The 15,999-nt window shown below is 31.7% G+C and overlaps 1 protein-coding gene across 1 annotated transcript; it reads right to left on the bottom strand.

Annotated features, from left to right (window-relative positions):
- Positions 1–3,513: 3,513 nt before the first annotated feature.
- Positions 3,514–15,797, bottom strand: LOC143053550 (pyrroline-5-carboxylate reductase 2-like). The gene is made up of 6 exons (XM_076226351.1): positions 15,642–15,797; positions 8,748–8,812; positions 7,684–7,863; positions 6,140–6,352; positions 5,590–5,682; positions 3,514–3,811 (listed from the first exon to the last, which is right to left on the bottom strand). Exons 1-6 carry the CDS (start codon positions 15,706–15,708, stop codon positions 3,560–3,562), a joined length of 870 nt encoding a protein of 289 aa, XP_076082466.1. The 5' UTR covers positions 15,709–15,797; the 3' UTR covers positions 3,514–3,559.
- Positions 15,798–15,999: the final 202 nt, after the last annotated feature.

Here is a 15,999-nt window from a genome sequence, read left to right as displayed (position 1 = left end):
TAAATACTTTTGACATTAGAAATTATTTTTCGTGAAAAATTAGTTAAACCACTGATACATCACTTTCAATTCATCATGCTTTGCATTGGCTAAAGCCAATTTTGTCCGGTATGGAATCAGTCTACGATTGACAAAGGGAAGTAATTTGTTTATAAAGTGTGTAATAACAGAATCAAATCGGTAATTGGCAAATGGACTATTGGTGTAAACATTGTTTAGTATCATTTAACGTCCTGTTTTCCCTAAGTCTGTATAAAATCTATTGAAAATTTTTGTCTCAATAATTTGACATATATCACTTTTACCCAAGAAATCCATAATAATTGGTATATCACAGAAAATAATGAATTCAAAGTAAAAATTTCACATATTTTTATTGTGTAGCTGGCAGCATATTTTTTCTCCATTACTTAAAACTAGCTTGATGTGTATTTTACAATTTAAGCCTTTGAATGTATGATAAATATATACACTGAAGATGAAGTTCGAGGTCATTATACTTCTTTAAAACTACATGTCCTTGTAGCAAACTTCATGCAAAGGCTACAATTGTTATATTCTTATTGTCAAAACACTTGGAATATCCGGGAAATTCATTTGATTTGTTGTTATGATTGCGCCACAAGGTATTGAGGTTTTAGAATTCAATTTAAGAAATTTCATAATAACTGCAATATCACTTATCTATATACGATTTTCAGTTGAACAATTGAACAAGTAACCTTTTCTGAACAAATCAAATAAGTTAGAATGTACATAAAATGATATTTTTTTATATTGCACTAAGACAAAAATTGCTTCAAATAATTGATATCATAAGTTACAAAAATAATTCTTAAAAAAAGTTTTTCCATCTTTGGTTTACAATAAAATGGTTATTGCATGAATATTATAGGGTTATTGCATGAATATTGGGGAATATTGTCCCGAGTAGAATTTTATATTGCACGAGCTTGCGAGTGCAATATATGTTCTACGAGGGACAACATTCCCCAATATTCATGCAATAACCCTTTTATTGTATAGCAATATAATATTTGAAAGTAAAAATTGGTTTAAACTAATATTTTGTAATTGATGACGTCATGAATTTTGAAGATTTATTGCACTAGTGCAATAATAGAATTTATTTCACGCTAACTTTTAGTTACTTTCTGTTGGAAATATTATATTGCTATACAATAATAGTGAATATTATCCCTCATAGAATATACATTTACAAGTAAAGTTTACTTTTGACAATTTTCACCAGTATTCACACAATAACCCTATAATAATGCTGTCAAAAATAAAATAATTCTCTATTCTAAAGTTCTGCGTAGTTCATTACATTAAAAAAAAACTTCTTTCATGTACTACACTCTGATAATATAAAAGTAAATTAAAACAGATTGAACTGTAACAAAAAATGAGGGTCTGGATGGGGGGGGGGGGGGGGGGGTCGTTCATTTTTGTGTCATGTAAATTTTACGGCCATTTTTCGCTACCTTTTATGTAATTTTCCCATTATTCTCTAATCTTTACATTTTAGCAGCTCATTTTCTCTATTCTTTATATTATTGGTCCATTTTTCTCTATTTTCTTTATTTTTGTTCCATTTTTCTTCTTTATATTCTTGTCCATTATTCTCTAAGCCTTATATTTTGTTCCATTTTTTCTATTCTTTATATATTTGGTCATTGTACTTTTTCCTGTATATTTTTGGTCCATTTTTTTCTATTCTTTATATTTTACCCCTATTAATAGGGCATTATTCTCTATTCTGTAAACACACAACCTATTTTTGGTATAATTTGCCCTATTCCTGTAGACACTCATCCACACCCTCATACAATAATGCTGTAACAATTTAACATATATTTCATAAATTCATGTCATACAGTAAATAACAGCTGTTGAAATATGACACATATAAATCTTTGGTGTGGTTAAATGGTTTTTTTCTAAGATGCAAAAATAAGTCATTTGTAAATAACAATCAATATTCTATCACAAATTACACTAAATATGAAAAAAATGTTGAAATAACAATCTAAATCTAATGAACATATGAGATACATAGAAAGTAATGAAATGTGATACAACTGGCAAAGAGACAACTCTCAACTAGAAACCAAATGACACAGAACATGAGGAATATAGGTAACCAATCTGACAGCCTTCAGCAATGAACAAAACCCATGCTGCACAGTAAGCTAAAAAACACCCCTAAACATGCTAACTGACAAATGCAAACAATTAGAACAAAAAAATTATTTGCCGAATTTATGTAAAAACAGTAACAAAACTAATTGAATGCTGTAAAGTTAGTAATATCCTTGCACACACACACACTCACTCACTCTTATAGCAGTATTTCTAATATTTCCTTTCTAATTCCTAAAAAATCACAAGCATTTATAAAAAAAAAAGATGTGTCCATAATGACCTTTTACCCCACTGACATACTATCACATTTTCCAGTTCAGTGAACTCCAAAATCTGGGTCCAAATTATTTTTAAATTCACATCATGATGAACATGTTTTGTAAGTTTTGTGACCATGATTTCATGTTTAACTACCTTAGTACATCTCAACACATCGCTGTGTTTAGTAAACCGCAAAATCTAGGTCAAATCCCTAACTTAACATATATATTCTTTAAAAAAAGTCACATTAAAAGGGGTGTGTTTTAAACAGGTTTCACTGCATGAGAAGATTCAATCTTCAAAATTTATGATGTCATCAATGTTTAAATCTTAGTTTATAATAAACCTGAATTTTTACTTTCAAATATTATATTGCTATACAATAAAAGGGTTATTGCATGAATATAGGGAAATATTGTCCCTCGTAGAACATATATTGCACTCGTAAGCTCGTGCAATATAAAATTCTACTCGGGACAATATTCCCCAATATTCATGCAATAACCCTATAGTATTCATGAAATATTTGTACTTAATTGGGATACTGTATATATTAGTGAGAGACTGGGAATCCCATTTTTTATATACACTCAAAATACTTAAATAAGAATTTCTTATATATTAAACTTTAGCTTTGTTAAAAAAAAAAGTACCCACTTGTCTGTGAAAATTTTTGAAAACATGTCAATTGATATAAATAAAGAAGATGTGGTGTGATTGTCGGTGAGACAGTTTTACTATCCACTAGAGACCAAATAGTGTAGAATGTAACAACTATAGGTCACTATACAGCCTTCAACAATGAGCAAAACCTATACCCTGGATAAGCTTTAAAAGGCCCCCAAATTACAAACAATTCAATGAAGAAAACTAATGGCCTGATCTAAGTACAAAACAATAAATGATAAACAAACATGATTAAAACAAACAAACAACAACCATTTAATGTCTTTTGTTCCTCCTTACAAAAGTTCTTCTGGATACTTCAGAATATTTCTTCAATTTTGAACAAATATCAGAAAAGAAACTTGAATACCAAGATGGATTTTATGATATTGGTGTATCATCAGATTTCTGCTCAAGGATCTTTTTCCTTTTTTGAGATTCAAAGTTCTCTGGCTTTTAATGTTTACTTTTCAACATAATTCATTTAATCTTGCTCTAAATCCAGCTCTTCTAAGCTTTCCTCTAATTTTTGCTGTTCAATGGCCTCTTTCTTTTTTTGCTGTCCAAGTTCTATGGCTTTTAATGTTCCTATTTCAACAGCATTTATTAAACTTGCTCTAAATCCAGCTCTTTCTAGAGTATGCATTGCAGCTATTGTGGTGCCCCCTGGTGAGCAGACTTCATCCTTTAGTTGACCTACATGTTTACCTGATTCTAAAACCATTTTAGCAGATCCCTGAAAATTAAAAAATATATGCATATATATTCAAACTAATGAAAAATGGTACGGAATTGTTGATAAAATGTCGTCTATTTTGGGGAAGAAAGTTAACAGAACATTCAGAACACACAACCTATACAGTATATACACAGCCTGACAACTTATTGTATTATTCTTTCAACGATGCAAGAGGACAAACACATGTTGGCAGAATAATTTTAACAAACATTTTCACAACAAAAACATTTTATTTTAATTTCTTTTTATAGTTTATTTACATACTTACAATGAACTTTCACTTTCACTTTCAGTACGTTGCTATTAATAACGTTAATTATCATTGTAACATTGTGACGTTTAAATTTTAACAACCCGATTTTTTACTTCAACATGATTTTATGTATTGTTTTTATCCTGATGACGGTGCCCTCAAGCACCGAAACATGTCGATCAATAAATTTATGCAGCAGTCCCTAAAGTGTTGTAGTTATAAGACTCTCTACATTTAATGAAAAAGATGTTATATTGAGATTTGATGAACATTTTCTGTGTACAATTTGGTGAATAGAAATTCTAAACTATCAGCTATAAACAGAGAGGAAGATGATAGCATTGCTAAAGTAAAAACTATTTTTTTAAATCTCCAACTATGACACATCAGGAAAAAGATCCAACTTTTTACTTATTTTAATAATAAGCAGGAAAACCAGTACTTTGACCACTCATTTAAAAAAAAATCCATTTGATTATGTACACAGGTTATTTGTACTCAGTTTGCAGGGTGAGAAATTAGTTCCCTTTGGAATATCAATAAAATTAAGGACTTAGATAGTAACACCATTCGGTAGTTTCTTCCGAGCAATTGGTAATTACATATTATCGCAATTTTGTGCATCTTTTTTTGTGATAATTTTCATATCATGCTTCTCGCTTGAGATGGAAAAATTATCGCTAGAAACTAAGGAGGCCATGTGGCGTTGTTAACAAAATTGACATTGAAATTGACAACAACGTCATAGGTAAAATAGCAATAAACAGATTATCATTGGTCATCTCAACTCGATTGGTTTTATCACTTTCGCTGTCCAGCTCAAGCGAGAAAATCAATCTTGTTGAGAGGATCAACAATAATCTATAATTATCAGGTTTTCTACACATTGATATCATAAACCATCGGCTGCAAGTCACAACGTGAAATTTGTTGGCTATTGAGAGCAGTGAACAAGCAAAAAAGCTTCACATTGTGTTGAGCTGTATGACATCATGTAATCGATATCAGTCACAGTGTCAAAAGCTTTATGCAACCCCAAATATGTATTATGTCATGTTTCTTCTGAGAGATCAGTTGTACTTGAAGTACATGTAAATAATATAGGGTTATTGCATGAATATTGGGGAATATTGTCCCGAGTAGAATTTTATATTGCACGAGCTTGCGAGGGACAATATTCCCCAATATTCATGCAATAACTCTTTTATTGTATAGCAATATAATATCTAAAAGTAAAAATTGGTTTAAACTAAGATTTTGTCGTTGATGACGTCATGAATTTTGAAGATTTATTGCACTAGTGCAATATTAGAATTTATTGCACGCTAACTTTTGGTTACGTTCTGTGGGAAATATTATATTGCTATACAATAATAACGTGTATTTGATATGGCTTTTTTAATATCTCATCTGTATTAACAGGAGACACCAATAAATTTTCCAAGAGCTTTCCAGGGATCATTTTGGTTGTGGGTGGATAGTCTCTTTTTATCATATATCATTACAGTATATTCAGACTCACAAGTAATGTCTGAGCAGCTAATTTAATTGCTAAATCCCTTGGGAGCCCCATCTTCACACCACCATCAGCTAGAGATTCTATTGCAGTAAAAGCCTGAAATGAAAAATATATTGATATAACAATGCAAGATTTTCAGAGGTTTATAGACTTTAATTATGTAAATTGAACTTTTATACATGCAGGAACAATAAAAAGAAGTTTATTTAATCTGAGATCATGTACCATGTTAAATCAACTGATGAAAGATAATTCCTCTGTAATTTGTAAACACTAAGTGCATATAAGCATTAAGGCAAAACTTACGATCATCGCTAGTATTTCCTAAGATAGAGTTTTCTTATACTTTGCCACAATGTAGATTTTACCATGCTTTAGATTTTACCATGCTTTTTTTCAAAAGTATTTGCTTGATTTTACTTTTTAAAGTAGTTTTTACTTGACCAATAACCAGAATATATCCTACCACAGAATAGGTGAACTGTTTAAAAATTATACATTCTAGAGTCAAAAGTTGGTATTATGAAAATAGTCTTTTCTATTTTATACTCACATATGCAGGTCCACTTCCGCTCAGTCCTGTCACTGCGTCTAACAAATTCTCAGATCCTTCTTCACAAATTCCTATACACTGCAGCAGTTCCCGTACCAGTTCACTGTCATCAGGCAGGGCACCAGCACCCATTGATATCACAGACGCTGCTGCTTGTACAGTGACAGGAATGTTTGACATCACCCTAACAACTCTCGTATCTGGAGGTAGATTCTGTAAGAAAAATTTTAAAAAATCAAAATCATCCAAGTTATTATTCTATTGGTCTCTTTTGAGGTAACTGATTAATTTTATATACAAAAGATAAAATGAAATGTAAAAACTCAGTAAAATATAATATTGGCTATGAAATCAAAATCACATTTTAGAACTTAAAATAATTTCATTGCTTGTACTCCAAAATAAAAATATTGACATGTTATTCTTGGGGATGGGGGAGGGCCACTTCCTCTATACAAGGTGATAGAATGTGTTGCTGGAATAGGTCACTTTATCAAGCTTAAAAGTATGTGTGAATAGGTCAGGAAAACTATCAGAAATATGGTTCCCATAACCTCTTCATCTGTCATCTTTATTGGTGTTCCATGCTGTATTTATCAACCATTTTTCTCTTTTGGCACTACATTACACAATACACAGTCCACATGACACCCAAACAATATGAGAAAAGGTTCCATTTTTAACTACGCAATATATGAAAAGGTATACATTTTAAAAATCTAAATTATATGAAAAGGGTGGGGTAACAAAACCCCAGGGACACCCCTATCTATTAAGTATTAATGTAGCCCCTCCCCCTCCAGATGTTAATAGTTCAATTTGCATTTGTAAGTCTGACAGTATAAAACAATATTATGGTGTATATTCTGAGATAATATGTAACAATGTTTTAGTGTATGCTCTTAAAAATACTACCCAGAGGCATAAGATTCTGAAGATTTTGCTAACACATACCTGCCAACTGTCACTATTTGCAGGGGATTTCCCCCATGGAGGCTCCCAAATTGAAATTTTGTAAGAGCAATTTTGTCCACAATTTTAAACAAATCAATTAATTTTACAATCACATTAGACTTACAAAAGTATGAAGAAGCCAAAAAATAACATTAGAATGTATTTAAAGGCCCCCTTGGAGGTTTTTTTAGGACTATGACAGCCATCTTGCACGCAAAACCCCCATGGGCATTTTGAAAAGTTGGCAGGTATGCTAACACAGATTGATTTTTTTTATCAGCAACTGATTAACCATTTGTTGCTCTTTCTTTCAAATTTCCTGCTTTTCAAATAGTTGTGCATTTCCATTCGAAAAATGAAACTGTGTCTAAGCTGACCATTTGATATTCTGAGGAGGGCAGGGGGATGGCAGAAGGATATTTCGATAATTGTTTCTTCTTTTCATTAGTTCTTATGCATGCTTATTTTCACTTTTGTATGCATTTTTAAACTTCAACGTTTCTTGTTGTAGAATATTTATTCCCATCCTGTCCTGCAGTAAAGTCATCTTACCAGACCAGATTAATTCAATTTTCAATATTTAGACATACCTCTTCTAATATAGACAGGGGAACTCCTGCTACTATGGAAACCATTATTTTGTCCATAGTCACATGATCTTTGACCTCTTTAAGTACTTTAGATACAATGGAGGGTTTGACTGCTACAACTATCATTTTACTTCTATCAACAACTTCTGTATTCTCTAGTGTTGTTGCGATACCAAGATTCTGTGAACAAAAAATAACAATTTTTGGAAGGCGCAGATCCAGTTGTTTTTAAAAGGGGGTTCTAATCCCGTGAACTACATAAAACGTTCACATAAATAAGAAACAATATACAACAAAAGTCGAGGAAAAACAAGGGGGTTCCAATAACGAAACACTCTCTAGAATTTCCTAAGTTTTGCTATAGTGTGCAAGGTTAATTTATACCAATGATTTTTTTCCCAATGTTATTATACCACTAACCAGGATAATTCAAATACTGTGGACTCATTATTCATGTTTTTTTCATGGATACCATTTTTCATGGGTTTAAGAAAAGTTGTATTTCTTTTATATTTTTTTAAACCTTAAAAGTGAGAGATTTGATCTTCACATCAAGAGACAGCTGGTGTTTCACTGTTTGGATTGATTGATTGATTGATTGGTGTTAAATGCTACTTAAAGCACTATTGGTAGTTTTGTAGTGGTCAGTTTTTAATTTGCAGAGGAATCTGTTGTACTTGCAATTTTATTTAAGAAATGAATGCTTCTTTTTGTAACTTCAATGGGGTGTAAAAGTCAGGAAAGTGTTGACCGAAATACATTTTGTATCGTTTCATTCTTAAAATATCGGTACGGTCAACGCTTTTACAACCCTATGAATTTACAAAAAGAAGCATTCAATACATATAATTTCATTTTTTAGCTAGGATCATGAATCACGATTTTTATCAAGTTTTTATTTAATTTACCTGTGCACTTTATTGTGGGACCTGTGTCGTGTCAATGATAAATTTGATTGTGTAATGAATTTGATTCAGGAATTACGTGAGATTGCAGTGTAGCCAATCAGAATAAAGTATTATCATGAAATGATACATCTAACATTGTCTAACGTAATTATTTACCTTTAAAAACCTAAGCATTCTTGGATCTGGATCACTTGCTGTAATGTTCTGTGCCTTTATAACACCTACAAAGATAGAGCACAGATCAATCAGATCAATACAATTTGAAACATTACAAAAGGTTTAGTTTTAGATAAAAAAAGTTCCACCTTTTGGTCATTCCCTTATTATTTCAGATAAAAATACAAATTAATAATTGTCAAATCTAGTCATGCTAGTCTGAGGTACTATTTTGATGCAATTTTAATGTAAAATCATAAATGTGTACAGGTCTTTATGTATGCTATGATTTGAAATAATTTTAAGACATGTTATTACTGTGGGAGGCCTCTGTGGCCAAGTGGTCTAGGTAATTGTTCATGTGGGTGCACTCGACTCAAAATCTTAATTGACTAGGATTTTTTTTTTTTTTTATCCCTTTCTCCCCTGTTGTATAAAAAAAATTAATCAACGTGTGGTTTTTTTTATCTCAGTACTTCATTGGTTAAAATCAGATTATTACGTCGAATTTTCTTGCTTTCCTCTGAAATTCCTATTGTGACGGCATGAAAAAAGTGCCTGATGACGTCACATAGAAAGAACACATCTTTTTGCAGATCATTGGAAAAGAAGGAATAAGTTTGCCTGCATAATGTTAGAAAATCATTAGAGAAACAGATTCTACCACCAAATGATCGTGTAATACGATATTTATCCACTCTCGACAGTTAAATTTTAAATATTTAAAACGCTCGGGCAAGCCTTGCATTTTAAATTTGAAAATTTAACAGTCGAGAGTGGATAAATATCGTACATGTATTACACTCGATGCAGTGGTAGAATCTATATATATACAACTCGTCTAAATATATATGTATATATACAAAAATTGAATGAGGTCCCATTTTTTACTCTTTTATCAAAATAGATATGATTTTTGTGTATAAATTCTTATTATTTGTCTTTAAACATGCAGTTACCCAGTATTGAATTTGTATTTAAACCGTGTTCTTATGTACATGATATAAAGAGGTAAATTCAAAAAGTGAAATGCTTATGACCTTAGACTTTGGACTATACATGTATACAATTGCATGATGATGTCTTTAAATTAGAGGACAAAGTTCACCTCAGATAACATTACAAATTTAGTAAAATTCCAAGTCATCCTGGAGCATAAGGCCAAAATTAAAAATATGTTTGTTTCCCCTCCCCCCAACCGGGTCAAAAATAAGCCCCCTGGTCAAAAAATTATTTTCCACAAAAAAATTGAAATTATTTTTTTCCTGAAAATAATTTGTTTCCATTTTTGGAAAGTGCTTGAAAGCAGAAGGATTGATAATCTAAATAAATACACTCAAATTGAGCACAAACAACTGATAAGTGGCCTGGACTGGACAAGTCAAACCATTCATGTGACCATGCTATGACAATCACATCCAGTTAAAAAAAAAAAAAAAAAAGAACCTGCCTTCCTGGTCTGTTTACAAAGGGTAGACCCGGGGGAGAGGAAACAGACTTTCTTTTAAATGTGGCCTAATATATTGACATTATACATGTTATTTCAATACTATTCCCATATTCATAAAATAATTTGTGAACCTGTGCTGGTATAAAGTCATTCGATACAATAAATTACTTCCCTTACAATGCAAATTCTTTTACAAAAGGGAGATAATTCATGTTTAATGAACAAGTAAGAAACAAGTAATAATGTCTCGTTGTTTAATCCACTCAATAGGAACTTTATAGAATATTATCCAAAAGGTTGTCTGTCATTACCTCCATTGTACATCATGTACATTCCAAGTGAGAATAACTTTAAACAAACCTTAAAATTTATCAAAATAAATCAAAAATTTTCAACATGTGGATTATATATTTGATTATACTCCCACGGTCCACCTCCCCTCCAACCCTAAATCCACCTCTGGGTATCACACTTGGACTTTATAGTTTAAATTAAAGTTAAACTCCAGTTTCTTGAACTCTTTACACCTACTGTATACATGTATATAGTACTATGCATAAAGGTGATGCAACTGTTTATAAAGTTGTACATATAATTATTTTTCTTTTCTATACAAGTACCAGATGTTACACATCATATAGTAATTTTTCTACTGTAGATGTTTTTTCACAATTTTTCAAACAAATTTCATTCATAATTTATTCCAGTCAATATCAAATCCATACAAATTTAGTGCAGATTATTTATAGAAATGCCTAGGCCTTTGTTTTTTCTCACACAGGTTGTTTGAGATGACATATTAAATAGGGAAATTAAAAGTTCTATTACATAACATTGAAGAAACAGAAAGCATCAATTTTTAACGTTTTTTTTCCTTTCAAACAGTGATTGGATCGTGCAGAGTTAAGATAATCAGTACTTTCTGGCCTCCATTAATACTTTTAATTTGCAATTGGTACTGTATTAAAAAACTAGGATTGAATGGCCAAAAAAAATTTAGGACTACAGTTATGAACCCCCTCCCCCTCCCAAACCTGTCTTCTATTTTTTGTTTGAAGGTTAAGGAGGATGAAATCAAACCATAAATTAAATTTGGCTTAACGGCTACACAAGGTACATGTTTCTCTTCCCATCCCTGAATGGTGCCAAAAATTTGATAAAATGAAGCATTGTCTAAAAATTATTTCACATTTATACCACATTTATCACATTCATGACATTGTAAAATGTAATATATAGTCTTTATAAATGATAACAGCACCACAACAAAGTCAGATCAATAACCTTTTTTACAGTAAACAAATGTATTTACCCTTTTCTGTATTGCATCATTTTCCTAACAGAATTATTGTTAAGTTAATCTTATGAACTATAAGCCTCCTAAGTAATTTGTTCTGCACATGTTCCAGGTTAAATAATTCCATTTTTTTATAAGTACAAATATTGAGATATTGCGTCATATAAACATGAAAACATTAACTTTTCAATCTTTTCGTTTTAATTGATTTATTTATTTATTAATTTATAAGTTATTATCATGGTAATCAGTTCTTTATAATAATTTAAAACCAATTAGACCATTAAGTTGTTTCTCCGTATTTTATCATTTTGGGGTCAAAACTGTCATGAATGTATATTTATTAATACAGCATTTAAAGCATTGTTTCCAAAATATAAGTTGACAGTTGTTTTGTAGATGGAATCTCTTACTGAGGATCAGAAACATTTAAAACTAGAGGCTCTAAAGAGCCTGTGTCGCTCACCTTGGTCTTTGTGAATATTAAAGGAAGCAGATGGATTCATGACAAAATTGTGTTTTGGTGATGGTGATGTGTTTGTACATCTTACTTTACTGAACATTCTTGCTGCTTAAAATTATCTCTATCTATAATGAACTTGGCTCATTAGTTTCAGTGGAAAATGTTAGTAAAAATTTACAAATTTTATGAAAATTGTTAAAAATTGACTATAAAGAACAATAACTCCTAAGGGGGTCAATTGATCATTTCGGTCATGTTGACTTATTTGTAAATCTTACTTTGCTGAACATTATTGTTGTTTACAGTTTATCTCTATCAATAATAATATTCAAGATAATGACCAAAAACAGCAAAATTTCCTTAAAACTAACAATTCAGGGTCAGCAACCCAACAACGGGTTGTCCGATTCATCTAAAAATTTCAGAGCAGATAAATGTTGACCTGATAAACAATTTTACCACATGTCAGATTTGCTCTAAATGCTTTGGGTTTTGAGTTATAAGCCAAAAACTGCATTTTACCCCATGTTCTATTTTTAGCCATGGCGGCCATCTTGGTTAGATGGCCGGGTCACCGGACACATTTTTCAAACTACTAACCCAAAAGATGATTGTGGCCAAGTAGTTTCAGAGAAGAAGATTTTTGTAAAAGATTTCTAAGATTTACGAAAAATGGTTAAAAATTGACTATAAAGGGCAATAACTCCTAAAGGGGTCAACTGACCATTTCAGTCATGTTGACTTATTTGTAAATCTTACTTTGGTGAACATTATTGCTGTTTATAGTTTATCTCTATCTATAATAATATTCAAGATAATAACCAAAAAGAGCAAAATTTCCTTAAAATTACTAATTCAGGGCCAGCAACCCAACAACGGGTTGTCCGATTCATCTGAAAATTTCAGGGCAGATAGATCTTGAACTGATAAACAATTTTATCCCGTGTCAGATTTGCTCTAAATACTTTGGGTTTTGAGTTATAAGCCAAAAACTGCACTTTACCCCATGTTCTATTTTTAGCCATGGTGGCCATCTTGGTTTGATGGCCGGGTCACCAGACACATTTTTCAAACTACTAACCCAAAAGATGATTGTGGCCAAGTTTGGATTAATTTGGTCCAGTAGTTTCAGAGGAGAAGATTTTTGTAAAATATTACTAAGATTTACGAAAAATGGTTAAAAATTGACTATAAAGGGCAATAACTCCTAAAGGGGTCAACTGACCATTTCAGTCATGTTGACTTATTTGTAAATCTTACTTTGCTGAACATTATTGCTGTTTACTGTTTATCTCTATCTATAATAATATTCAAGATAATAACCAAAAACAGCAAAATTTCCTTAAAATTACTAATTCAGGGGCAGCAACCCAACAACGGGTTATCCGATTCATCTGAAAGTTTCAGGGCAGATAGATCTTGACCTGTTTAACAATTCTACCCATGTCAGATTTGCTCTAAATGCTTTGGTTTTTGAGTTATAAGCCAAAAACTGCATTTTACCCCTATGTTCTATTTTTAGCCATGGTGGCCATCTTGGATGGTTGGCCGGGTCACCGGACACATTTTTTAAATTAGATACCCCAATGATGATTGTGGCTAAGTTTGGTTTAATTTGGCCCAGTAGTTTCAGAGGAGAAGATTTTTGTAAAAGTTAACGATGACGACGGACGATGACGTACGACGACGGACGACGATGGACGCCGCACGCCAAGTGATGAGAAAAGCTCACTTGGCCTTTTAGGCCAGGTGAGCTAAAAATCTTGACATTTTGAATTTCAACATGAATGAGAGATGACATCACGTTGCATCAATCAATTATTCGTAAAAAAAGTTTTCTATGGAAAAAAAATATAAAAAAGTAAAATAATTAATTTGTTCAGCTAATTTTAAAGATCAAAATTTATAATTATATTGAATTAATCCTTTTGTTTGGATAACCACCCATTTACAAGTTATAAAACTGCCAATGGAGTACAATATATAACCTAGGGCAAAATAATGTAAATCTCTTTCTTAATTAGACATAATTGAAATGAAAACAAAGTCTGTATATTATTGATTAGAAGACTTTGATCATCTGATTAGTGAAGACAAGAAGTTTGTTAAGATTTTTGTATTCTTCAATCAAATTATAAACAATATATATTTAGTGTCAAAATGGGATACATGTATCTGTTTCTGAAAAGAATTTTAATGGATAGCCATTGGTTCATTGTCAAAATGATTTTGTGTACTTTCTTAATTTTTATATATATCATAACTTAGTATATATCATAATGGTTGTGTGGCGTTCTTAACTAGATTTTATGAATTGTAAATGGTTTTTTGTCTAATCTAAAACGGCTGGGATGTAAAATAGTTATCCCACTCGGACTTGGTGTGTCAGTGTTAGATCACGCTCTGGCCTCCGGCCATCGGGATGATCTTACACTGACACACCGCGTCCTTGTGGGATAACTATTAAGGACAGTTGACCTTTAAATTTCATGTTAAATCTAACAATATAAATCTGTTCATCATATCATTCATGTCATTCATGTTCATTAAGCATGTTAAGGCATAACTGAGTGGAATTTAACTGACTAACTTTCAATTAACATGAACAATAGATTGTATTTTCAATCACTTAGACTAAGGCAATAAACTTAATACATGTGCATTATAAATGTAGAACATAAATTCAGAGGTGTATCCAAAAGGGGGAGGCTTCGGCCCGGGTTCCTTGGGTTGATCCCCTGGGTTGATCCCCTTTTTTTATGATCAATGCATTTGAATGGGGACATTTAGTTGGAACCACTAACCCCCTTTTAAACCTGGGTTGGGAAACCCCCCTATTTTATACCTCCCCCTTTTTTAAAGCTGGATCCGCCCCTGCAATTGGTGCATCCAACATTGCAGGTTTCTGCCATTATAAGCAGAAAATGTGCATTTCAGGGGAGGATTCTGTTATTTTTAAAAGCAGGGGTTCAAAATCTAGGATAAAGGGGGTACATACCAACCATAAGTCCCCATTCAAATGTGATCAAATGTATTGTCAAGAAAGGGCTCCAACCAACCAACCATATAATATTATAGAACCCCTTATTTTCTATTCTTTATCATTTGACCTATTTTTCACCATGTTCACATTCTTTCTTTTTTCTTCATTTATTTGTAGTACATGTATTGTAAAATTATTCTCTATTCTATAAACCCCTTAAAAATTTCAGATTCAGTGAATTTATTTGTAATCTCAGTAGGAAATATTACACATGTAATTTAAATAATTAACTCATTGTACTTGTGTTATGCTGTATAAAAGATCAATAATATTAGCACTTCAAAAGTAGATCAATAACCTTTGTGAATCAACATAAGTATATGTCTTATCTATTTCCTCTGACATGTATGTATACATGTATTATCATTCCCTCTGTTAGACATGTTAGACATGTTAGACATGGGAATATACATTTTTTTAATGTTTAAAAGAAGCAAATGAAAGAACCCTTGTTTGTAATGGAAATTTATTTGGTAATTTTACTCAATATTATATTATCAGATCAAATTATTTTCCAGAAATAATCCCAGACACAAAGAAACATTGCATCATCAACATCTCAATCAGCTGATTATTAAAAATAACTGGTTTGTTCCCCTTTAAATGCCGGCGCTTGGGTTATAAAATAACACGTTACATACCCGTTGAAATAAATCCCCTTGCCATGGCTTGGGCCATTCGGCCAGCACCTATAAATCCAATTGACATTTTTAAAAAGAATTGTTTCCTGATGTAGCACACACTAAAAGTTCACATATTTGACGATCGATTGCATTTTTGTGTATATTTATTATATAGCACGTTTTCACCGACTGACTGGTTTCCCCAATTGAAGTTTCAATTGGTTGAAATTCCAATGGTTCCGCCCACAATATGCATATTCATGATGGAAAACAGTTTACTTTTTTCCATCACTACGGTAATAGTATGCAACAAGCGAATTCCAGTTTAGCCCAGTCTACAATGGAATTATTTGATCGATTTTGGGTAAACGGAATA

Source organism: Mytilus galloprovincialis, chromosome 12, assembly GCF_965363235.1.
Source record: "Mytilus galloprovincialis chromosome 12, xbMytGall1.hap1.1, whole genome shotgun sequence".
Lineage (NCBI taxonomy): Eukaryota > Metazoa > Mollusca > Bivalvia > Mytilida > Mytilidae > Mytilus > Mytilus galloprovincialis.
The sequence above is the reverse complement of the archived record's forward strand: the minus strand, read 5'-3'. Positions and strand labels throughout refer to the sequence as shown.